This window comes from Mytilus trossulus, chromosome 11 (genome assembly GCF_036588685.1).
Source record: "Mytilus trossulus isolate FHL-02 chromosome 11, PNRI_Mtr1.1.1.hap1, whole genome shotgun sequence".
Lineage (NCBI taxonomy): Eukaryota > Metazoa > Mollusca > Bivalvia > Mytilida > Mytilidae > Mytilus > Mytilus trossulus.
The window spans coordinates 68,230,208-68,256,728 of NC_086383.1; the positions used below are offsets into that span (position 1 = coordinate 68,230,208).

The 26,521-nt window shown below is 32.7% G+C and overlaps 1 protein-coding gene across 2 annotated transcripts; it reads right to left on the reverse strand.

Annotated features, from left to right (window-relative positions):
* Positions 1–564: 564 nt before the first annotated feature.
* On the reverse strand, positions 565–26,312 carry LOC134691467 (mRNA turnover protein 4 homolog). Of its 2 annotated transcripts, none has more exons than XM_063552014.1 (8): positions 26,239–26,312; positions 16,368–16,426; positions 14,379–14,482; positions 10,838–10,987; positions 4,137–4,288; positions 3,676–3,752; positions 2,813–2,939; positions 565–806 (listed from the first exon to the last, which is right to left on the reverse strand). In XM_063552014.1, exons 3-8 carry the CDS (start codon positions 14,426–14,428, stop codon positions 724–726), a joined length of 639 nt encoding a protein of 212 aa, XP_063408084.1. In that variant the 5' UTR covers positions 14,429–14,482; positions 16,368–16,426; positions 26,239–26,312; the 3' UTR covers positions 565–723. The 2 variants fall into 2 exon arrangements, with proteins under 2 accessions (XP_063408084.1, XP_063408083.1); XM_063552013.1 differs by lacking the exon at positions 26,239–26,312 and adding an exon at positions 26,027–26,100.
* Between the last annotated feature and the right edge of the window lie 209 nt (positions 26,313–26,521).

Below are 26,521 nucleotides of genomic sequence, written 5' to 3' on the forward strand. Positions count from 1 at the left end.
GGGATTTCTATAGAAATTTTTTTAATTTTGAGGTTACATGGTGACTAAACCTTGTACACAGATAGTATAATTGGAGAAATTTGATTGGAAAACTTCCAATGATGGTTATTTTCTTATATGCAATGAAAAGTTATGTGATTTTTTTTTCTGAAGAACTGGACAGGATAAAACTTTTATACTCATGCCAAGTATTTCTTTATTTGAAACAAAGTTTTTTGAAAAGTGCAAATTTAACAAAGATTTATAGGGGAAAATCTATGGTGGTTTTAAACCTTAAGATTTATGAAGCTTTAACCCCTGAAATAAACATTATTTGTATTTTAAGGTAAATTTTTTGATTTTTTTTTCCATAATTTTAATTGTTTTTGGCATAATTTACCTTGGCCACCATCCATGATTTTTGGATCGTAGGTGGCGGCCAAGGTGTTAAGCTTTAGGTCTGAAAGTTGCACAAAGTTATCATATTTTGACTAAATGTCCAAAATGGGCTTACTTTAAAGAATATTATGTGCTTTTATGGAAAGAACTGATGCATTTAGCATTAAGACTTTCAAACAGACCCATTTATTAATCAAATTGTGACCCTTTTTATGATGAAGTTGATCCTTAGGGCCATTTTGTGCCATAAGTGAACCTTGACCTTTGTCTTGGTATGATTGTGTCCCTTTATCTAACACTAGAAGTCACATTTTTCTATATTTTTTTTTTATTAAAACAAAACAGTTAAGTATCATCTTCATCTTCGTCAATGCCTTCCTCTTCATCATCATCCTCAATTCTTATTGAATCTTCATCTTGTAATTTTGCTGAAAATAAATATGTGTAAACTGAGGATAAATACCAATATATTATCATAAAAAGAAAATAATACATGTGAGAAAAAATCTGTTTCAAGAGTTCAAATTTCATTGTTACAAAATTTGTAACGGCTGGACAAACTTATTTAGTGTTGCTGCCACTAGTTACAGTAATCTTGAGTCTTGCTTTTTCAACTTTGTTATGGTTAAAACATAGAATGGTAAAAAACATGTTATAATGCATCCAATAAATGTATTTACACTTTTGGTATTTAGCTGTATCTTGCCTCCGAATGACCTTAGATCGACTTTGAATCACCTTTTGACGTCAAGCAACAATCACTTTAAAATTGTGACGTCAAATATTTTAAACTATGATGTGAAAGTTTACAAGAATCTGTGTGATTTTACATAATGGCGGACAAATTTGTATACAAGTGTAAATACGTCTATAAATAACTGGTGTATTTTGAGATGTTAATCAAAACCAAGAGAGATAAAACAATTTTACAACAAGAATGTGTCCATGGATTATGGAGGCCCCCCTAGCACTATCATTTTTTATGTTCAGTGAACCTTGAAATTGGGGTAAAAACTCTTAACTTGGCATTAGAATTAGAACAACATATCATAGGGAACATGTGTAATTAGTTTCAAGTTAATGGACTAAAACTTTATCAAAAACTACCTTGACCAAAAATTTTATCCTTCAAGTCGTACAACCGAACTTGCAAACAAACTAATGGACACACAGACCAGAAAAACAAAATGCCCCAGGTTGGGGCATAATTAAAATGATTTTAAGTAGGTTTAACATTCAAGTGGGTCAAATGGACGGACAAACTACCAAACAGAACCAGATGCTCTGCAGGGCGCAGCTTTATACGACCATAGAGTTTGAACCTAGAACAGTTGGGGCAAGTATGGACACAACATTCAAGCTTGATACAGCTCTGAATTTGGATTGTGATTAAATAGTTGGCACAACTTAGGTTTCTGACACAAAATGAATGTGGTCTTAGAACTTAAACTTAAAAACTTAATAAATTCAAATTGGACATTTACCTGTTATGGTCCAATATCCAAAATCTTAAATACATAGTTAAATTCAGCATATCAAAAAATTAGACCTCAATGTGGACCAATTTGATAACCGGGCCCAAATATTAAAAATCTAAATACATGGATAGATTTAGCATATTAAAGAACCCCATACATTCAATTTTTGTTGAAATCAAACAAAGTTTAATTTTTGACCCTTTGGACCTTAATATACACCAATTTGAAAACAGGACAATACTGTGCAATTGAATATTTCTTGCTAATGCGCAAAACTGTGCATTTGAAAATTTCTTGCTATTGCGTAATATTGTGCAATTAGATATTCCTTGCTATTACACAATACTGTGCAAATGAAGATTTCTTGAAAATTTATTGCTATGCACAATACTGTGCAATTAAAAATTTCTTGCCATTGCACAATACTGTGCAATTGAAAATTTATTGCTATGCACAATACTGTGCAATTAAAAATTTCTTGCCATTGCACAATACTGTGCAATTGAAGATTTCTTGCTATTGCACAATACTGTGCAATTGAAAATTTCTTGCCATTGCACAATACTCTGCAATTGAAAATTTCTTGCCATTGCACAATACTGTGTAAACTGGGCTCATGATCAAAAATCTAAGTACATGTTTAGATTAGGCATATCAAAGAACTCCAATTATTCAATTTTTGATGAAATCAAACAAAGTTTAATTTTGGACCTTTTGGGCCCTTAATTCCTAAACTGTTTGGACCAAAACTCCCAAAATCAATTCAAACATTCATTTTCCCACATTCATGTTGTGGTCATAAACCTTTTGTTTAAATTTCATAGATTTCTGTTTACTTAAAACTAAAGTTATAGTGTGAAAACCAATGTGTCTTCGGATGACAATGACGACGCCAACATCAAACCAATATATGACCGCCAAAAAATAATCTTTAGATTGTTTTTTACTGTACATACCTTTTATTTGTATTTTAGGAGGAACAATGGGTTCTTGTCGGTCATTAAATAATTCCAGTTCACCTTCAGGTGTATACATTCCCTCCACGCTTATGTGAAAGTCTGCCATCTGGTGGCCAAATAATTTCTGAAATAAAATTCACAAATATTCACACATCTATGTGTATAAGAGTAAACAATTCACAATAGCATGAAATCCTCACTACATGTTTACAGAACTGATATATCCTGGTTTGAATAGTCCATTTCTTGTCAGTGACGAATGCAGAACTTTCCATGATAAGGGGGGCCTGCTGACTAACCTAAGGGGGGACCCACTCCAGTCATGCTTCAGTGATTCCCTATATAATCAACCAAATTTTCCCCACATATGGGGGGCCTGAAATCCCCAGGCACCCATCCCCCTGGATCAGCCTATGCTTGTTCTAGATTCTGTGCATCATGTACTATCCAAACAGAGTTTCAGTAGCTTTATTTCATCAATGATTGTAATGAGAGGGTATCAAAGAAGGGTTATTTTGATTGTAATTATGTCACTTATATGACTGCAAATGTGCATCTGTTTAGGGCAAAAGATTGCATATAACTTCATTTTTTTCTCCTTGATCTATGTTAAAAATATCAGTTTCAGCATCAACACAAGATATGTATAATTTATCAGTCAAGTCTGGAAAATACAACAGTTTTGGAAGCCCTGGCGTGTTCTGGATTGGGAACATCATGCACTAACCTCAATTCTGGCTAGTGGCTAGTTCCCAAGTTGGGTGTCATGTACTTACCAATATTCTGGCTTGTTCCCAAGTTGGGTGTCATGTACTTACCAATATTCTGGCTTGTTCCCAAGTTTGGTGTCATGTACTTACCAATATTCTGGCTTGTTCTGGTGTGAGTGTGTCATCTTTTTCACACACTTGATACTCTCTTAGTAACGTGATCACACCTGGAATAGAACGGGAAAAATTAAAACAGAAATATTTATCAAATGACAATCTGCAAACTGATTTTAAAGATGTGCTGTTTAAATAAATGGGCTTAGCGCACTTTCAGCGACCTTTACTATTTCAAGGCGTCCATATTTTATCAGTTGCCATGGTGACTGATTTCAGGAAATACAGCTTTCAAAAAGTGCTATCAAAATATAACATTTTTTATTTAGCTAGACCTTTCCAATTTATATTATAAAAATAATCTAAAACATTTCTAAATTTAATATTAAAGAACATTTGTTCTGTAGTAGTGCACCCATATGACATATATTCAATTGTTTGATAAAAGCCTTAAATTATCTTTCTCAACAACACTGTTGAAATTAAGCGTAATTTACCTTTATTTAATGTTGTAGGTAGCCCAAGCTTTCTAAGCTGTGGTTCCATTGAGTGAGAAAATTCTGGGATTGGACCGGTTTCTATGACAACAGTCTGTGTTGCTTGGTTTCCTGATCTGGCATAATCTTTTATTCTGTAGTCATCAAAAAATCTGAAAAATAATTATTTAAAATGTTGTACTATTTCCCATTGTGCTATATATAGACAGGCTGAGTCGGATTTTAAATGTGTTAGTTCACAAGGTAACAGTTGTCAGGATGACATGTCCACTTAATCCGAACATAATTTTTTGACTCAAGAGACCAGTCTTTAGTCTTACTCCTTAATGCTGCATGCTTAATACAGAAGCAGTAAATACCAATAATGGCAATTTTAAAGTTTGATATAGTCTGCAATCTAGGCGTCTAAACTAAAACAAGACCCCAGCCCCTCCAACCTGAGGGCAATGGAGGGTGTGTTCATGATTTACTACTTTCCTAATTGAGAATTGCTGTTTATATGTGATTCTTCTTCAATTTATTCATGACGTATTTAAACACGGGATTATGATCAGACCCTGCTATATATTGTGAACACTTATCTATTAATAGTACATATGTTTACTTGGTGTCTTCTATGGGTAAACCAGTTCTGATACTGAGTTCACATGTAACTCGAATTCACTTCGCATTAACTAATTCGAATAAGTTTAATTCACATTCGAAAAGTTTTACCTCCTAACGTCAATTCTAATTCAAATTACAATGCATGTCAAATTTGCTTTACTGTCCAAACGAAGTTAACTTTTAATTCATATTACAAAAGCGTATTTCTGATGCAAATTAGATCATTCGAATTAGAAATTCAGATTAAAAAAGAAGAGTGTGTGAACGCGATTTGCAAATTCTATTCGATTCGGTGTGAACAAGGCATTATCTTATACTGTTCCCATTATTTGTTATCAAATTTACTACATTATTGTTGTGGATTCATTATAATTTTTGAGTTAAAAATTTCCCAATTTTGGGATATAAGTCATCACAAATTTAATTGTTTTACAAAATTCAAATTTTCCTATATTATCTGTCTTTTGTTTTTAGTTTTTGTAGTTGATTGGTATTGTTTGTCCTTGTGCGTCTTATCTCTTCCACAGTTTGTCTTTGGTGATAATGCCAGTACACTGATAATAAATGGTGTTAATCTTTCTTTTGGAATTAACGAATTCAATACAGTCAGTTGCATTTTTTTGTTTTGACTTTAAGGCTCATAGTTAAGCAGCTTACCACAAAATTCATGCAAATTGTGATACAAGCATGAAACTTTGTAAGAACATGCCTTTAGGTGTATGTAATCATATTAGGGGGGTAGCCACGAAAAAAAATCCTCCGATCATGGCGGCCATCTTGGATTTTTGAAATGACGTCTTTACAGGAAAAAGACACTATATTTATGGCCCGTTTTGCTTGTATTGTATCCAAAATGTTACAAAATGGAGTAAATCATTGTTATATAAGATAAAGTATCACTTTCGGTCAAATATCGGTCGATAACCCTCTCATGATTTTTTTATATAATATTACGAATATGACTGTTTTAAAACCCGATTAATATCAGTCGTTATATTCCACAATTATTCGATTGCTACATTAGGTTCGATAGGTTATATGCCATTAGAGGGCGCAATTTTATTCTAGTAAATCGTTTTTAGAGTGTGTGTGTTCTCATTGTTATAAGACGTGGCTCGGAACTTGTCTATCCACCGTTCATATTTTAGTTACGAAGTTTTATTTTCAATTCTGATCGGATATTAATTTGAAGGAATTCTATCCCTTTTTCTAACACAATTCCATATTAATAATGTTGTTAATACATCAAATCACATAATTAGAAAAGTAATCTTGAAATTTTTACAATTTCTAGAATTTTTCCTGTGACTTTTCTCTATGTTGGGTAAATGAATTCAAGTTACAATTGTACACTTTTCGTGCACTTCTTTAATAGTTGAAATAGATGAATTATAATTGCTCAAATAAGATTTGCGTTATTGTTCTATAAGTTCATTGTTGATAACTTTTGTTTATATAATAGGCACTTAGGTTTTGAAAAGAATTCGCTTATCAGCTTCTTCAGCAGATAGATGGGAAACTGATTGACAAAATGTTTTTTGTGTCAGGAGGTCACAACAGACCTACTGAAACCGTCAGCCGAAGAATATACAATGTTAGGCAAAAATATCCCTCTTTTTCATGAATTAAACACCCTCCCTATCCCTCTTGATAATCGTCGATTAAACCACAGAGAGGGTATTGAACTCACAATGAAAAAAACAAATGCCAAGTACCATAAGTTGTGTAGGATAAAGTTCAGTAATACTAAACTTGAGAGAGCCCAGCAACGCAATGTGTCACCGATACCATCTGGAAGTTCTAGTGATTGTACGTGTACTCCTCGTTCTAAAGATCAACAACAAAATCCAGTTGAAAATTTGCATAAATTTTTCATTTGTGATAAAGAGTCACCATTATCTGTCTTAAGAGAGGCTGTGACAATGAAACTAAACCAACGACTAGTGCTTTGTGCAACAGCTTTTCAGGATAAACACCTGTTGCAAAGCTGAGTAGTTGGGATGCCATAGCACACGAGATGAAGCATAACCCGTCTTGTCTCGCAGCTGTATATAACAGAGTGAGATAAAAAAAAAAAAAAAAAAAAAAAGAAGAGACAAACAGAGATCGAAAGCAGTTGCACACAGGAGGAAACTATAATAAAAGAAACTGTATTAGCTGAGCTGGTCACCTACATTTTTGAAACTCATAGAACTCTGAAGAGTCGGTTGTGTTTCGATTAGCAAACCTGGCACATCTGTTTTAAGGAAAGATTGGCACAGCTTGGTTCTTCTCCTGCACAGGTACATTCTACTCGACCCAAGGACAAGCTATTGCAAAAGATACCAGAATAAGAAGCACACACAAAGGGCGGAGATGTACATTTGATTTTTGAAAAAGATATAGCGTTTGCTTGTGATTAAAATTGGAAAATTAAATGAGTGTTGGAACAATACGAAATTTGATTATAATTTTACAAAATCAATTCTGCTGCTGAGGTATCACATGAGATGACGTATTAGGTCAGGTGATGTCAGGTTTGAAAGATGCCGATGAATGTGTTAAGACAAGTTATCTGGGTGGGTCTTGGGTGGGCATGTGATACCTCAGCAGCAGAATTGATTTTGTAAAATTATAATCAAATTTCGTATTGTTCCAACACTCATTTAATTTTCCAATTTTACAAAATCAATGCTGCTGAAGTATCCCATGAGATTTTAGAGAAACACATGAATTGGCAACACAGCCAGGTAAACATGAAAGCTCGGTACACCAACATGTTACGTGTCCATAAAAATATCTGAAAGTCCTAAAAGAACAATTACCTATCTCAAAGACTATATACCACACAACTAAATTTTGTTTGATGATTCTAAATTAAACAGAAATCATATATGTTAACTATTTATGTAATAATAAAAGAAACACATTTACAACATGCAATCACATAGTAAAACAATAGATAAATCTAATGATCATGACAAAAATAGTTATCAAGAAGTACTTTACTCAAACCCTTATTTTTGTTATTGTTTACTACAGGTTTGTCATAAAACTTTCTGTTTTGATCAATTTTGTCACTTTTATAATTAGTTCATCATTATTAACAGTAATATCATTGATATCCATCAAATGTAAAGTTTGTGTTCTCTGAGCTGTTAATAAACTAAGTATCATGGTTAACTTTAACGTGAGGTTTTTCAAAGTCAACATATTTACAGGTGATAGAGTACATAAAAACTTCAACATCACATCAACGTCCCATGTCACTTCATATCTTGGTAAAGTTGGTCTTTTATTATATACACCTTTCATAAAACGACAAATTAAAGGATCATTCCCAATAGGATTGACTTTCCCACAATCCAACACTGATGATAAAGCTGATCGAGCTGTATTAATAGCACTGTATCCAAGACCTTTTTGAAATAGTTCTGTCAGAAATTGTAAAACTATAGAATTAGATGCTTTAAATGAATTAATTTGTCTTTTAACACAAAATTGCACCCATTTGTGGAGATAACTCCCATATTGCTTTTTTGTGGAATTTCTCCATGAGTCATATAAAATGTTTGTAGTGTCTGTTGGTAAGCCAAAACTGTTAAGTCTTGTCCTGATAAAGGAAACACTGCTAACTGCATTTTCTTCAACAAGTTATATTAATCCCTAAACTCTCCAACAATCGTAATCACACTTATATCCCTTTCACTTACAAAAACAATCCGTCTCTTTCATTGACCTAAATACGCACTGACATCACCTGACCTAATACGTCATCTCATGGGATACTTCAGCAGCATTGATTTTGTAAAATTATTATTTCAAAATAGGTTATGTACTTCTTACGATCAGTTACTGGAAATATCAAATCAACTAGATGAAGTTGTTGTTGAACGTTATTTTATTGAAGGTGTGGTATGCCCGCCTTTATTAAAGGGCACAGTGTTTACCACAGCTGCAGTCGACAACATAGATCACAACTCAACAACATCAAAATCATCTTTTCATTTGACCGAAATCTCTATTTTTCATAAATGATTATGGAAATCCATTTCTTGAGGATTCTTAAGATATTTACAAGATAGACAGTAAACATATTGTACAAGTAGGCACAGGGAAACTGTCACAAATTAAACAAATTGGAGGCAATCAGTATGCTGACTTCAGAAACTGAATGCAGAACACGACAAGCATTTATGAGCTTTTCAAGAAAAAACAAATCTGTTGTTCAGTCGCCAACCAAAGAAAAGTTCATGTGAAACAAAAAGCAAGCTTGACCTCGCCCGAGAAGATTGCAGTTTGTTTTCAAGGCTTTTCATATCCTGTCAAAGCAGACAATGCAACTTGGAAGAGTTTTTCAGCCACGCAAATCAGAAGTTCCCTCCATCTTTACCACAAAGTGGAAAAATCAATATTGGCGTCAAATCACAGCTAATGGAAATCCTAGAAGCTAAGGGAGATTTAACAAAAAAAGAACATCAGACAGACATAGTAGTTATTGATGGTGCGGCTATGGTCAATTCAAGACTTGTTCCTAAATCAGAAGCTTTTTCATTTTTTCATGCATTTACACGGTCTCCACTTTTCATTGAAAAGAGAAGAAATCGGCATGGCAGACGTGGGAAATATTTGATGATGAAACCGAGCTGGCCATGTATGGGGACAGGTAGTCATGCAAAATCAACATCTACCTAGTCCTGGTGATTGGAGATGGGTTGGGGAGAACGCAGATGGAATGTGGATTCCTCATTGAACACAATTAGCAGCAATTGCTGCATCTTGCCAGGAGTTACACAAATGTGACCGCAAAAAACAAACCAACTTGTTCTGGTAGATATAAGTGTTAGAAAGCTGCCTTGAACTTTACAACATTTGTTCGTGTAGCTGTTAAAACGGAATACCTCGGAAAATATCGTAGATTATTACACAGATTAATCCTCCAGCATGTCTAACATAATTACCGATATATCAAACGGACACTTTATCGTTTATCTATACCAATATTATTTCAATCGAGTGTACGAACTTTTTCGACCCAAACCGGAAGTGGTGATATATTTTACAATCGTTGTCTGTTTGACATATTTTCATATCATTTTATTGTTTTTCAAATAGTTTGCATGACATTTTTAGCGTTGAAAATGGTTAGGACAGTTTTTTAATCTAAAAGATTGAACAAAATGATGGCAATTTTTAATTCAAGATGGCCGCCGAGAAAAAAATCGAAAACATGTTGGCTACCCCTCTAATATGATAAAGTAATTCCTAATGAACGTCTATGCTGAATCCCTTGCTTGTATCACAATTTGCATGATTTTTTCAAATTTCGATACTAAGCCGCCCCACTATCACTTAAGATGATATGTACAATTCTCAGTTTATTAGCAAAGGAGTTCAAAATTAAAAGCATATATAGAATCAACAAAACTATGACTTTATCAAAGACATAAATCTTGTCATGGGATCAACTGTTCAATATATATATATGTTGAAATTCAACCCCCCTTTTATTAAAAAAAAACAAAAATAAAACACCTACCTACCCTATTTTGAAATTCCATGTAACATATTTTTTTTTGGCCTAAGTTTGTAGGCAGAATTTTTTAAAACTACTACATCATCAAGTATTTGTGAAAATACAATTTTCTAAACCATTAGGTTATATGTGATAGAAAGATATGTTTGTTCTTTGTCCCATTTACATTGTAATTTAATCAAGAGATATTTTCAAACTTCCTGATTAATTCAAATAAAAAATGAAGTTTGAAAACACTAACCCATGGTTTAAACATGTTTAAAGTATTCCCCCAAAAAAACAACATTACTTTTAAATACATTTCATATATTTCTTTCATTTCAAGCTATGACCATCTCTTTTACATTTATGAAACTATATATGCATTCCCTGGCTTTTAGGTTTTTGAAAATTTCACACTGATTTATATAAACACATAATGTATAAAAATACATTAATTTTTAATAGTTTTGAGACTTCATGTATCCATTTTAGATTGCTAAAACTAATCTTGAGATTTTTTCCCCTAGATATTTTTTTAAAACATCTCTTATTTTCGAAACTCAAAGATATGTATACTTTTGAAACTATCTGATCTTACTTTAATACATCCTCTTTAGTTTTATTTGTAAACAACAGTCCCGTCTGTCCACGAAGATGTTTACTCAGTTTATGGAGATCATCTTTAAATTCATCCTCTGCCGTTCTTCCCAATGCAAGGGCCATAACTTTGTTTTTACCAAAAAAGAATCTGAAAAAAAAATATTCATGAAGAGTTTTGCACATAAACATGATAAACATTGACAATGATTTTTAGGTGGTAATACATTTTCAAGTCACCTAAACCTTAGAAATAATTCATGGCAATCATTGGTCTGTTGGAGATGTTACCACGGGCATGCCTTATTCATGTTATATTCTTTTTAAGTTTACCCTGTTCATTGAAGACGTTGAACCACACATATTGACAATCTGGCACAAAAGCTTTATTCAGTATATATTTTTGAAAGTTTATATAATATTGAACAAATGTTTCAAACTGATGTACTTAAACATAACAAGATTTGATTTAGTTAGTACTAATTGTGAAATGTTAAAAATTTCAATTTATATCCCTGCTTTGCCAATAAATTTCATAACATCCTGGTTAAGTATGAAAAATGCATCTTTTTGGAGAAATTATAGCATTAAATCCATAAATAAATCTTTACAATCATAGCAGATAGTATTACATGCAAGTAATATAATATAACACTACACTGGTGGTCAACAGCCCTTCAGAAAACAAAACAGAACTGTCTTATCAACTTTTGAAATTTTATCTAAATATTCTTACCTTGGAAATCAAATTATGAGCTAAGTTGGATAGAAATTGACCTTATCAAATACACTTTATAGTTTATATACATGAATGAGACTTTGATTGATTTTGAAAAACATTCAAATAAAAATTCTAATGCAACAACATTTGTAATGTTCACTTTGATTGGATAAAGTCACTTATTTACATGGCATCAATTGACAACTGATGCTATGGGACGTACGTGCAAGCGCAGACGGCATATGTATGATTTTAAACACATGTTTCAACATTATTTTCTGTCAGTTTCATTTGAATGGAGATAACAATATTGTATTTTAAGTTCCGATGGCATCAATTTGGGATTTGATGGTCGCAAATACCTGTTAACTGTCTCCGCTAATGCATCGCCAGTAAACTTAATTTACAACCATCAAATCCACAATTGATGCCGTCCGAGCTTAAAAATACAATACAGTTATCTCCTAATTGAAAGTTAAATGTTGGTCTGTTTTGTTGGGTTCTTATAACACCTCAATTTTCAAAGAGTTATAAGTTTTGCATAGAGGTTTTTTCAACCTGATATAAAAAAACAAAGATGTATTGTTATTGGTTTGCATTTTTAAGTAATTTTCTATAAGCAGCAGCTCATACAATTTTGAGTTTTGTAAGATGCTATTTCACTGAAAAGTATATATTTTCATTTTAAGGCTAGCTGAGGCCCGTCTCTGGTGCAACATTTTCTGAATTCATTTAGGACCCATTTGAGGTCCTCGGCTGTTTTTTGCTTTTTGTTCTCTTAGACATATGGACCATAATTTGCTATTGGGCTCCGTTTCCTATAACTATAGAAAAGTGATAAAATGTGAATTACTGTAAGAAAAGTTGCAACTACATCTAAAGATGCCATTATTTTTATCAACATACAAGTGTATGCTTCTTTTCCCTAGAAAAAAAATTAAAATATACGAATTTCAAAGATTCTACAACCGTATTTTTGTGTCGTTTCTCGCGTTACTTATTGCTTCCGAAGAGCATAACGCTGACTGATTTATAGATAATCGTCACGGCAAAATCGTAACTTTTGCTTTCAAATAACAAAGAACATCGACCAATAAGAATAGTGAGAAGAAAATGCCGAGAACTATAAGTATTTATGTGGCAGATGTAAGTACAGTGGAGTGATTTTTGTGTCCGATTTCGTAACGCAATTTTTTGATGATGTAATCTGCTTTGTTGTAATAGAATTCTTAAAAACAATATGCAAATATAAACTCTCACGAGATGTTCAAACAGGTAAATCAGAGATGATTTACATTCTTGTTTTGATCTTCGTAATAATTAAGTAAGAAAATTACGTTGTCGTTATGCGTTACATTTCACACGAAACAGAAGTCAAGTTATTTATTAAAATTGTTTTTGTCCTTCAGTTCTAACCATTTCCGGTCATACGTGAAACACGTGACTAACATGTGATAACGCCATTACGGCCGGATGTACGAAATACTAGGTCTAAACATTGTTTTTGTTTCCAACGGGATGTTAGCAAACATAATCTGAAGACTTGTTTCGTCTTGTTTAAAAGAGAAAAATACAATTGTCAAAGAAATTGCGCCGGTGGTCTGTTATTTTTCCTATGTGCATAATGTTACATACGATCCTGTGTGAAAATAAATGCCCAATGACTTGACAAAATCGATTTCATATTTGACAGACGTTAGAACACACTTCGTTTCCCGATAATGACGTGAAGAGTCCTTGGAAAAATCAATCAAAATTACGTCTCTTATCATTGTACCAATGCTCGTTGGATTGATTTAACTTCAGCAGTAAATATTACTGGATATTTTAGGTGAATAAATATAATTTAATAACAAATACATGTTAATATACCGTTACACTTAGAATGTACAAAGTTGGAATCCTGTCACAGTTTTTAATTAATATTTTTTATTTACGTTCTGCAAACACTTATCAGAAACGCAATAAACTTGTCAAAGGAAAAGTAAACTTTTACCATGCATGACTTGAAAGGAAGTACTTTATTGATTTTAGCCCACTAAAGTAGGTTAAAATGTGGAACCCATGTAGATGGTGTACAGGTCAAAAGTATCACATTGCGCCTATTTTAAAGATTTTAATTCCAAGTTAAAAGTTTTTTTCTTTACTGGATTTAAAGAATGTTACATTGCCAATGATTTGGAATAAATTGTATATAACTGGAATATCAAAACCAAATATAAATACATTTTTTTTGCTTAAACATCAAGATACAACGATTATGGTATCCTGTATCAATGGAGAAAATATGGAAAAGTCTGAATAAATTGTACTAATTGTTTTTAAAACAAGCACATATTTAGGAGTTTTATAATACTGTTGCATTTAAGATGGATTTTAAGAAAAAGTATACTGTTCAGATTATTTTAAGCAGATTTTGCAATAAAATAAAACTAAAAAAATGCTTTCGGTTTCTTATGGTTTCCTGTCAGGTTTAAAAAAAACTTTAATATAACATTGAAAATAGATTTTAAATATTAACATGAAGCAATTAACACTAGTAATGGTGTTTATTTATGCCTTTTGAATTATATTGTGCAAAATAAAGAAAATAAAGATTGGTTTCCTGTTTGGTTTCATGTCACGTAAACGGTGAATCAAAATGTATTAATTTTTTCTCGAAAAACTCAATTGTTCCATTCATACTATTCTAACACCAACACAACCCACAAAATAAAAGTTAAAATTTTAGAACTTATAAAAAAGGATACCAAATTATGGTCCATATTCCCTATTTCCATTCTCAATTTTATGTTAACCTTCTGACTACAATTATTTTTACCTGCTATGATTCCACTCCTGTCTGACATCTTTTAACTGCATGTTTCTCATGTTGTGCACAGAAAACAGGAAAATTCTCTTGTATTTGTTGGCACATTCTCGTATCTGAAAATAATAGTTTATTAAACTTTAACCCTTTCCTCCATAATGATGCCTTTTGACACCACCCCGGCTTTACTCCAAAATGAAGCCTTTCGACGCCTGCGTAGTCCCTCACTTTAAACCTCTCACCTACGAAAAAACTTCATCAGACTTAATAAGAGTTGTATTTAATAGCAAGAGGATATTCATGAGAATCTATGACTGGAATTTCCTTGATGAAATATTTGTTTTGGCAATGCATTAATAATTTAAATCTGCTGATTTTTTTTTATTGAAAAAATCCTATGCAAATCAAGTATTTTAATAAAAAGTATCCATGGAGGAAAGGGTTAAAGAAATTTTTAAACATGTTTTCATTATTTTTTCCTTTTATTGAAACATGTCAGATTTTATTCAAATTTAAAAAACACAGCTTTATCACACTAGTAGAAGTATAAAAATAAGGAGATGTGATATGATTGCCAATGAGACAACTATCTACCAAAGTTCAAATAAAGTGGATCAATGCAATTATAGGCAACTGTATGCATGGTCTTCAAAAAAGAAAAAAAACAATACCACATGATCGAAATTGGTGGATAGTTGTCTCATTGGTATTCCTATGTCATCTCCTTACTTTTATGTTATGTTTTTGGTTTTAGCAAATACATCATCTATCAGCCTCTGTTTCAGTTCTAAACCTTTCCTCTTTGTCTTATCTTTATATTATACTACTGTGAATTAAGAATTTATTGCGTGCATTTATTATTGAGATTTTGTCATTTAAAACTTAAATGCGATTTTAATTTTTATGATTTTGAGAAAAATCCTGTTTTATGCAAGTTTAAATTATTGCGTTTACAACTCTGTCACATTTTTCCCAATAACAAAAACCTCACATTAATTTCTGAATTTACAGTATATTAAAATTTAGAATGGAAATGGGGAATGTGTCAAAGAGACAACAACCCGACCAAATAAAAAACAACAGCAGAAGGTCACCAACAGGTCTTCAATGTAGCGAGAAATTCCCGCACCCAGAGGCGTCCTTCAGCTGGCCCCTAAACAAATATACTAGTCCAGTGATAATGAATGCCATACTAATTTCCAAATTGTACACAAGAAACTTAAATTAAAATAATACAAGACTAACAAAGGCCAGAGGCTCCTGACTTGGGACAGGCCCAAAAATGCGGCAGGGTTAAACATGTTTTTGAGATCTCAATCCTCCCCCTATACCTCTAACCAATGTAGAAAAGTAAATGCATAACAATACACACATTAAAATTCAGTTCAAAAGAAGTCTGAGTCTGATGTCAGAAGATGTAACCAAAGAAAATAAACAAAATGACAATAATACATAAATAACAACAGACTACTAGCAGTTAACTGACATGCCAGCTCCAGATTCAATTTAACTGTCAGACTGAAAGATTATGATTTCATCATATGAACATCAGGCACAATCCTTCCCGTTAGGGGTTTAGTACATGTATCATACCATCATAACATATATGAGAAGAACATAACCTGTGTCATGCCAACAACTGTTTTTATAATAAATGTGTTTAGTTCCGATGCAGTTCAGTGTCAGACTCAATATTAACACTAAAATATGCAATCTTTAATGACTTGACAACAGTATCGTAATTATATCCCTTCTTACATGTAATAAGTCTATTCAAAGGTTTAGTAAGTTTCTGAGGTGAATACTGACACCTTTGTGCTTTATAAAGAAAATTTCCATAAAAAATTGGATGTGAAATACCTGAACGTATAAGAAGTCTGCATGTTGAGCTATATTTACGAATGATGTCTTTAAACCGATGATAAAATTTAGTAAATATTTTGACTTGTTTGTGATATCGAAAACCCTGGTGTAATAAGATTGTTGGTTTGTAGAACTTACATCATCTATCAGCCTCTGTTTCAGTTCTAAACCTTTCCTCTTTGTCTGTGTTAATGAAACTAAAAAGATACATATTCTTTTTGTTAGTCATAAAACATTTGAAGCATCATTTATATGTAAAATAAAACAAGTGAAACTGCGAGCTACTGCTCAATGATCATGATGATGACATCCCCGCCACAAGTGGATAATATGCAAGTGTTCGGTAAACAGGAAGTTGTCGAGTGAATAATCTGAAAACGCATCACACGGTATAGCTGACTAGGATAAACCCTGAAATCAAATTTCAGAAATCCATGTATTGTAGTTCCTGAGAAAAATGTGACGAAAATTTTCAACTTGGCTATCATGTGTAAAATCATACAAGTGTTCGGTACACAGGAAGTTGTCAAATGATCAACCTGAAAACACATCACACAGTATAGCTGACTTAGATAAATCCTGAAACCAAATTTCAGAAATCCTTGTATTGTAGTTTCTGAGAAAAATGTGACAAAAATTTTCAACTTGGCTATCATGTGTAAAATCATACAGGTGTTCGGTAAACAGGAATTTGTTAAGTGATCAATCTGAAAACGCATCACACGGTATAGCTGACTTAGATAAGCCCTGAAACCAAATTTCAGAAATCCTTGTATTGTAGTTCCTGAGAAAAATGCGACGAAAAATATTCATGGGACGGACGGACTGACGGATGGACAGACAGAGGTAAAACAGTATACCCCCCCTTTTTTAAAGCGGGGGTATAACAATAACATCTAATTATAAATTTGGTCATCAACAGGCTCAAAACCAAATTTGTGTAAGCCAAATACATGAAATATGTTCTTATGTTCATGTATAGATGTTTATTTTTGAACTAATTTAATTATGGTTAGATTTTAAATGGAGGAAAGAAAACCATGCAACACCACAGGCCTCTACAATAACTTTTACTAGTGTTACTTGCTTCATGTTAATATTTAAAATTTATTTTCAATGTTAAATTAAAGTTTTTTTAAACGCAAGAGGAAACCATAAGGCCACGTTTTTTTAATTTGTTGGTTTACGGATTTTCTCCATGGATGAAAAAGTCGGGTCGGTCGGTCGGAAAAAAAAAGGAAAAAAAGATCTTTCAAGACAGAAAACTGATATGCAAAATAAAAATATATTTCACCTTTCTAATATATGTTTGTCATACTATTTTTTCATCGTTCTTTAGTTTGATAATTATTATTGCTCAGCTGTAAACATCACATGACATTGTCTAATAATTTCCCGTAAAAAAAGGGGGGGGGGGGGGTACACTGACAAAGACGAAATTAAATCGTCAATTCACAAACAAGAAAAACAGATTCACGTCAGTTATTTGACTTAGCTTTTAATCAAAACTTGATGAAAAATAATAAGCATGAAAACTGATAGAGAAAAAAAAGTAAAAACGTCGTACGAAAATAAGTTTCTGTTTCAACACACGTGTCAAAAACGTAATAGACTCGTCCATTGGAAAAACGAGAATACCAGGTTAAATAATCTGTTGTCATGCATTCCCGTTTTTTATCCAAATGGACGATATTTTTTTTATTATCTATGAAACAAGAAAATATCAAATGATTTGTTAAAACTCAGTATTTTAACTTGATGTCTTGAACTTCCACCTGTCCTCATTTGGACAAGTCTATTTATATGAGAACATGCATCTTACGGACTGGTGACAAATAAGGGAAACGAACTTATTGTGTAATTGGTTTTAAACACAGGTTTCGTTCCGCAAAATTATTTGCGCAAACAACATTTCAAGGTCATTAATAATTGATTTTTCTATTTCTAGAAACGTAAACTGAAAGTTTCATTTTTCACAACAGAAAGTGTCATCACTTCTGTTAGTGATTAATGCATTTTATTTCATAAACCAGATGCTCCGCAGGGCGTAGCTTTATACGACCGCAGAGGTTGAACCCTGAACGGTTGGGGCAAGTATGGACACAACATTCAAGCTGGATTCAGCTCTAAATTTGGATTGTGATTAAATAGTTGACACAGCATAGGTTTCTGACACAGAATGAATGTGTTCTAATGAACTTAAAATTTTTGTTTTCTCTTAGAGCAATTCACTATGCTGTTGAATATTAATTCTTTCAAAAAAATGTTTGAAGAAATTTTCATTTTATTTATGAAATTTCATTTCAAATGAGAAAATTGAACCCATTTTTTTTAATCACATCCCCCTTTCCCTTATTCCAAATTAATCTCAATTAAATTTCTAATGGAGTTTGCAACAATTACTACTCATTTAAATACATCATAAGATATTAATATGTAAAAAAACTGCTTGTTATCACTGAATGGTAAAGATTATTTTAATTTATCAGTTGGTAGTAAAAAGTGAATATACATTGTATATAACAAAGATTTGAGTTGATTCTGGACAAAGAAAGATAACTCCAATTAAAAAAAAATATATTGCTATTTCACAATATTGTGCAATTAGATATTTCTTGCTTACTATTCTGGACAAAGAAAGATAACTCTAATTAAAAAAAAATATTGCTATTTCACAATATTGTGCAATTAGATATTTCTTGCCATTGTGCAATACTGTGCAATTGAAAAGACTTGCTATTGCACAATACTTAATATAATATTTTAGATCCTGATTTGGACCAACTTGAAAACTGGGCCCATAATCAAAAATCTAAGTACATGTTTGGATTCAGCATATCAAAGAACCCCAAGATTTCAATTTTTGTTAAAATCAAACTAAGTTTAATTTTGGACCCTTTGGACTTTAATGTAGACCAATTTGAAAACAGGACCAAAAATGAAGAATCTACATACACAGTTAGATTTGGCATATCAAAGAACCCCATTTATTCAATTTTTAATGAAATCAAACAAAGTTTAATTTTGGACCCCAATTTGGACCAACTTGAAAACTAGGCCAATAATCAAGAATCTAAATACATTTTTAGATTCATCATATCAAAGAACCCAACCGATTAATTTTTTGACAAAATCAAACTAAGTTTAATTTTAGACCCTTTGGACCTTAATGTACACCAATTTGAAAATGGGACCAAAAATTAAGAATCTACATACACAGTTAGATTCCGCATATCAAAGAACCCCAATTATTCAATTCTTGATGAAATCAAACAAAGTTTAATTTTGGACCCTTTGGGCCCCTTTTTCCTAAACTGTTAGGACCAAAACTCCCAAAATCAATACCATAATCATACTTTTATGGTCATAAACCTTGTGTTTAAATTTCATAGATTTCTATTTACTTATACTAAAGTTATGGTGCGAAAACCAAGAAAAATGCTTATTTGGGTCCCTTTTTGGCCCCTAATTCCTATACTGTTGGGACATAAACTCCCAAAATCAATACCAACCTTCCTTTTGTGTTCATAAACATTGTGTTTAAATTTCATTGATTTCTATTAACTTAAACTAAAGTTATTGTGGGAAAACCAAGAATAATGCTTATTTGGGCCCTTTTTTGGCCCCTAATTCCTAAACTGTTGAAACCAAAACTCCCAAAATCAATCCCAACCTTTCTTTTGTGGTCATAAACCTTGGGTCAAAATTTCATAGATTTCTATTAACTTAAACTAAAGTTATAGCGCGAAAACCAAGAAATTCTTATTTGGGCCCTTTTTGGCCCCTTATTCCTAAAATGTTGGGACCAAAACTCCCAAAATCAATACCAACCTTCCTTTTGTGGTCATAAACCTTGTGTTCAAATTTCATAGATTTCTATTCACTTTTACTAAAGTTAGAGTGCCAAAACTAAAAGTATTCGGACGACGACGACGACGACGCCAACGTGATAGCAATATACGACGAAAATTTTTTCAAAATTTGCGGTCGTATAAAAAGGATATTTTAATTATTTTTCAAGGATAATGCATTTCTTAGGGTCGGCGAGAATAAAAAAAAAGCCTGAAAATTAGATTTTATTTTTATTTTGGAAATCGGCAAAATCGGGTCGGCGGATCCGTAAACCACCAAATTAAAAAATCCTGGCCTAAGAAACCGAATGCATTTTTTTAGTTTTATTTTATTGCAAAATCTGCTTAAAATAATCTGAACAGTATACTTTTTCTTAAAATCCATCCTAAATGTAACAGAATTATAAAACTCCTAAATATGTGCTTGTTATGAAAACAATTAGTACAATTTATTCAGAAATTTCCATTTTTCCTTCAGTGATACAGGAAACCATAATCGTTGTATCTTGATGTTTTAGCCAAAAAAATGTATTTGTATTTGGTTTTGAAATTCCAGTTATATACAATTTATTCCAAATCATTGGCAATGTAAAATTCTTTTAATCCAGTAGAGAAAAAAACTTTTAACTTGGAATAAAATAGGCACCATGTGATATTTGTGACCTGTTCACCATCTACATACGCGCGTATATGGTTTACACATTTTAACCTACTTTAGTGGGCTAAAATCAATAGAGTACTTCCTTTCAAGTCATGCATGGTAAAAGTTTACTTTTCCTTTGACAAGTTTATTGTGTTTCTGAAAAGTGTTTGCAGAACATGAAAAAAAAATAATTAAAAATTGTGACAAAGATACCAACTTCGTACATTCCAAGTGTATTTATTATTAAATTATCTAAATATTCACCCTAAATATCCAGTAATATATTCTTGACCTGATTAATGATAAAAATATCAAAATTGAAAGTGAAATAAGGTTAAACAATTTAGTTAACTACTTCATTAAGAAAACTGACAAAGATTGGAGTTCAGGGTTCCAAAGAAAACCTAAATAACTTTCCAGATAAAGGTAAAAGTCCATACTCCAGCATGAAGGACATAAAAATTAGTACCAACGGAGTCCACAAATTATTAAAAAACCTGAAACCGCATAAAGCTACTGGTCCCGATTCAATACCAGCCTTTATACTGAAAGCAGCAGCAGAACAACTTGCTCCTATACTCACAGACCTATATCAAACATCATTGAACACTGGTGAAGTCCCGCAAGATTGGAGAGATGCCAATGTAGTTCCACTTTTTAAAAAAGACGAAAGGCACCTAGCATCTAACTACAGACCAGTATCTCTAACTTCCATCACATGTAAGGTCTTAGAACATATTGTACATAGCAACATCATGGACCACTTTGACAAAAATAAAATACTAACTGATGCACAACACGGATTCCGCAAAAGACGATCATGCGAATCCCAATTAAACGTAACCATCAACGACATTGCATCGAAATTAAAAAGTAGCAGCCAAGTAGACATCATCCTGCTTGACTTTGCAAAAGCATTTGACAAGGTACCACATCACCGCCTCCTACACAAGTTGGAATACTACGGCGTCAACCCCAAAACCAATAAATGGATTCGCTCCTTCCTACATAACAGAAAGCAGAGCGTGATATTAGAGGGTGCCGTCTCTTCACAAGTACCAGTACTCTCTGGTGTACCCGAAGGCACAGTCCTTGGTCCATTACTGTTCCTGGCCTACATTAATGACATGCCAGAAACAGCATCTACATCAGAGACCAAATTGTTCGCGGATGACAGCCTTCTCTTTCGTACCATCACCAACCAAGCTGACAGTGAACTTCTACAAAAGGACTTAACAGCATTGGAAAACTGGGAAAACAAATGGCAGATGAGTTTTAATGCCAAAAAATGCCTTGTCATTAGAATATCCCCCAAAAATAGACCAGTGATACAAACATCGTACCATCTTCACGGTCATACTCTAGACACAGAGGAAGCAAGTAAATATCTTGGAGTAACCATCAGCAACAACCTAACATGGGATAAACACATAGACAATACAGTAGGCAAAGGAAACAGAACGTTGGGGTTTATACGTAGAAACCTCAAAGGCTGTACAAAACCTGTAAAAGCAGCTGCATATGTGTCCATGGTAAGACCTGCAGTGGAATATGCAAGCACAGTATGGGACCCAACCGCCCAAAATAAAATCAAGGCAATTGAACAGGTGCAGAAAAGAGCAGCACGATTTGTGAATAACAACTACACAGACTGAACACCTGGCTGTGTCACAAATATGGTTAAAAATCTTAAGTGGGAAAGCCTCGAAGAACGGAGGAAAACAAATAGATTGTGCATGCTATTCAAGATCCAGCATGAACTTATAGATATAGACCGTCACCAATATTTGACCCCGAATGATAACCGGACCAGAGGTAAAAACCGCTTCTTCCAAGAAAGAACAAATACAGACACCTACGGCCAATCTTTCTTCCCGAGGACAATCAGGGACTGGAACAACCTACCAACAACAGTTACAGCGACCAACACCGTTTAGGGATTCAGAGCTGCCCTGAAGGCATGCTCTGAAAGGAAGTAGGAAAACCAGTTGTAAATAATTTTAATTGTATATTTTTTTGCGAACGTTTTAAATGTAATTTGTAAATAGCCAAGAGAAATCTTTCTGTGTTGCCCGACACTGCGTAAAGTTTTCGCGCGGAACCATTAACATTCAGCAATGAATCCAGTTCTTTACCTGGAAGAAGCGTTGCGTTCAATATCGTAGCATCTACATCATGTATACATAGGGCTACATAGATTTATGACTATTGAACGAGTAGCTAGTATAGCTGCTACATAGTAAAAGGCTAGCTACTAGTTCAATAGTCATAAATCTACGTAGCACAACATAGCCCAGGGCTCGACATTACCGTTTGTCCGATTGTCCGGGACAAGTGGAAATAGGTGTCGGGCAAGTAGATTCATCATACTACTTGTCCGATGGGACAAGTGAAAAAATTGATGTCAGATGTTAATAGATCAAATTCAAGACTTATACATTCCTAAAAATATGAATGATTGTTTTATTGATCATACAAAATGAATTAAATATTCATTGATTGAACCAGAGACATATAAACTTGTAAAATATGTCTCTGATTGAACGAATTTGAACATGCTGGCAGCCATTAACCAGGGAAAAATAAGTAAGTGGAAGGAAACCAATGTAAATGTCTTCTTAGTATAAGCCTCTTGAATTAGGAGCACCTCCATATTCATGATATGGAGTTTTACCTTAACTTTTAAATTTTTAATTAAAAAGTTTGTATCATTTGATTTTGCTTTTAGGCATAACATCAAATTAAATAAGGTTTTATTTAATAAGATCAATATGTTAAAATAATAAGTTAAGATGTAAAAATTAGATAAAATCTAAAAAGGCAGATGTTTTACTAAAATGTTTAATGTACTTCATGATTATATATCAATGTATGTAAAAATCAAAATAAAATGTGAAATCTTGTTTGGCACCATCAATAAATTAAAAAGGTTTATTTGTAAACAAGGTGCTACCACTACTTCAGAATGAATATAGGTCCATGAATAGGAGAACCTAGTGGTATAGGAAGAGATATGATTAATGATCGACACATGATAGTGACAATGAGTCAGAGAGCTCAGTCTTGCAAATAAGCCTTCAGTCTGAAATAATAAAATAAATTTTGATGTGGCATTCATATAACATAACAAAATGCTCCCTATATTGATCTTTATTAGGTACAATCAAAGGGCAAGTGTTATTATTGCCTATAATAAGGGATGATTCCAGGTGTTTTCAAATGGGTCCCTTGACTATCAAAATTGGGAATTTTCATGCAATTGGGATTTTTTTTCCGGCATAAAATCTATGATGAATTAACACTATTTTCCTTTATAAAACGGAAAATCAAGTTTTACCTTTATTTATATATAATACAATGACTGCTGTAAGAAGTTGTAACATTTTGAATAATCCTGATGGAGCTACTCAGCGGATTATCAAATAATAGTATATAAATATATCATGATTACCAGATCGCTTGACATTCTGACATTCGATTGGGACGAGTAAAACTAAAGTTGTTACATGTACATGAAGTTTATTGTACTTCTTTTAGTAGTTTACATCTTAGCTATGGTAACCTTTTTACATATAGCAAATAAAAATTATCATTGGGTAATTTTAAACAACTAGTCATCTTTATAAATTGACATTGCTTGAAATTAATTTCAAATTGGACTAGCACATAAGTTCTGTTGAATTCACGAAAGCATTTACAATGGTTTAAGTCTTATTTTGGTAAGATATTTTTGGCAATTTTGTTGCTGATAAAATTATATGGGAGGTTGTCATAGTTTTACCCTAGGTGTAACCCTAAGGAACAATAAAATTTAAACATTGAACCATAATAATTTGTTTTCAAATTTTAATTGTTTGGATAATTTCCACTATTCATATCATTTTCATCTAGACTACAAAAAAGAGTAAATTCTGTATTTATTTAATATTTATTAAGTTTAATTCTCCATGAAGAAACAATAATTTTTTTCTGTGCCCAATAGCATTGTATCTTCTTAAAATACTAACCCGAACCTCAACCCCAAAAAGTTTTTTTTCTATCCTTCATTGATTTGTTTATGTCGTCCTTTATTCTAAAATGCCTAGACAGTCAGACTTTTGACAGAAATACTTATTTATATTTTTCATAAATATATTTGATAACGAGTTCTGTTAATCGATCTGCTTTGGCAATAGTCCGAGATTACTCTGACGTCCAACGGCTGTTTAGCCAGACAAGCTGGTCACACGACCCAGCTTGTCTGGCTAAACAACCGTTGGGCGTCAGAATAATATCGGACTACCTTTACGAGATCGGCGCACATTAAATTTATCAAAGGTATTGTCAAAATTATTAAGTTTTGCTCCCTGCCAAGGTCTGCTTTTACGAGACCCATATTGGCAAAAAGCATCTGTAATCCACCTGCTGGGCGATCTGCTTTTAATAGATCGAATACTCCCATGTAACATTTTTTGGTAAAATTTATGATATTCTAACTAAAAGCATGATAAGGTCTCACTCTGCTTTAAAATTACGAGACCAAATGTATTGAAAAACTTCTCTTAAACTTTTGAAAGAAAACTTACAACAATATGCTCATTTACCTTATCTTAACAATCTTCCGTTGACATTATTCTTATTCGGCTTTTAACACGCTTTGATGAGAACTGCTGGAAAATTGTAATTGCCTAAGTCAAAAACGGAAAAAATTCTGGAAATATTTTTTTTTTTTTTCAATTGGGAATTTATTTTTACCTATTTTTTTCGGGGCCGCTGTAGGAATTGAGGGCCGCTAAGCGGCCCTAAACTATATAGTAGAATCATCCCTGATAATATACATGTATAATCAATATGGAGGATTTTCAATTATAAATTCGGACAAGTGAGTTAAGAGTTCGGACAAGTTGATTTTCTTGCAACTTGTCCGAAGGGACAAGTGAGAAAAAATGATAATGTAGAGGCCTGTAGCCCTACAATATTGAACGCAACCCTTTGCACCAGCAAGAGCATGAACTGATGAAGAGCAGGGTTCGAACTCACAACCTCAGTGTCAGCGTTGACTGGCTAGTATCGGACTTCTTATCCCAATCTGCCACTGAGGCCCCTTGTGAGTCACGAAAGAACCGTAACCCCCATTAAATACACTCATACAATGTACCTAGTAGTAGCAGTAGTAGTAAAAAATATATATAATATAAAATTTATAATCCAAAATATCTTAAAACTGTGAAAATTTCAGGGATTTTGCAAAATGACTGTAACATTTATTTGTGTTTTGTAGTGTTTGTAAGCAGTTATTTGAATAAACAACAATATAATAATACTTTTCTTGTCCCTTTTTGACTTAGGCATCTTGATAATCAAATGTACACAAACACACGTGTTTTTTCAACCGGAAATAAGGAAATATTCATGTTTTCAGGAAATGAATTATAAAAATATTTTTATTAAAATTATTACACTTTTTATTAATTCCAATCCGAAAATATCATTGAAAAAAATTTATGGTGAAGTTTTATTAATTAACAACGTTGACCTTCGACACCCGGTTAGGAGTTGACATAGCAACAGTGACGTTAGGGCTACCTTTTCGAAAGAATGTAATCCCCGAAATCTATCGAAAGAAATGGAATTCAAGAGAAGATAACCCACTTCCAGGTTTTAGGAATTTTGATGCAAAATAGTCCCACTGCATAACATATTCGATTATTCAAACGACAACTATTTTTATTCTTTTTAGTGAATTGTTCTTCACTGACATATTTTTATTGAATATAAACAATTAAACTTTATCATTTTAGTCCATGAAAATAAAGGAG

What these genes read in the sequence shown, in the direction of transcription:
- LOC134691467 (XM_063552013.1), bottom strand. Translation starts at nt 26,054, where the DNA reads ATGCCTAAGTCAAAAAGGGACAAGAAAA. An exon ending in AACAGAGGCTGATAGATGAT is followed by an intron (nt 14,483 to 16,367) that starts GTAAGTTCTACA and finishes TATTATTTTCAG; the next exon opens with ATACGAGAATGTGCCAACAA. An exon ending in TCCTAAAATACAAATAAAAG is followed by an intron (nt 807 to 2,812) that starts GTATGTACAGTA and finishes ATTTATTTTCAG; the next exon opens with CAAAATTACAAGATGAAGAT.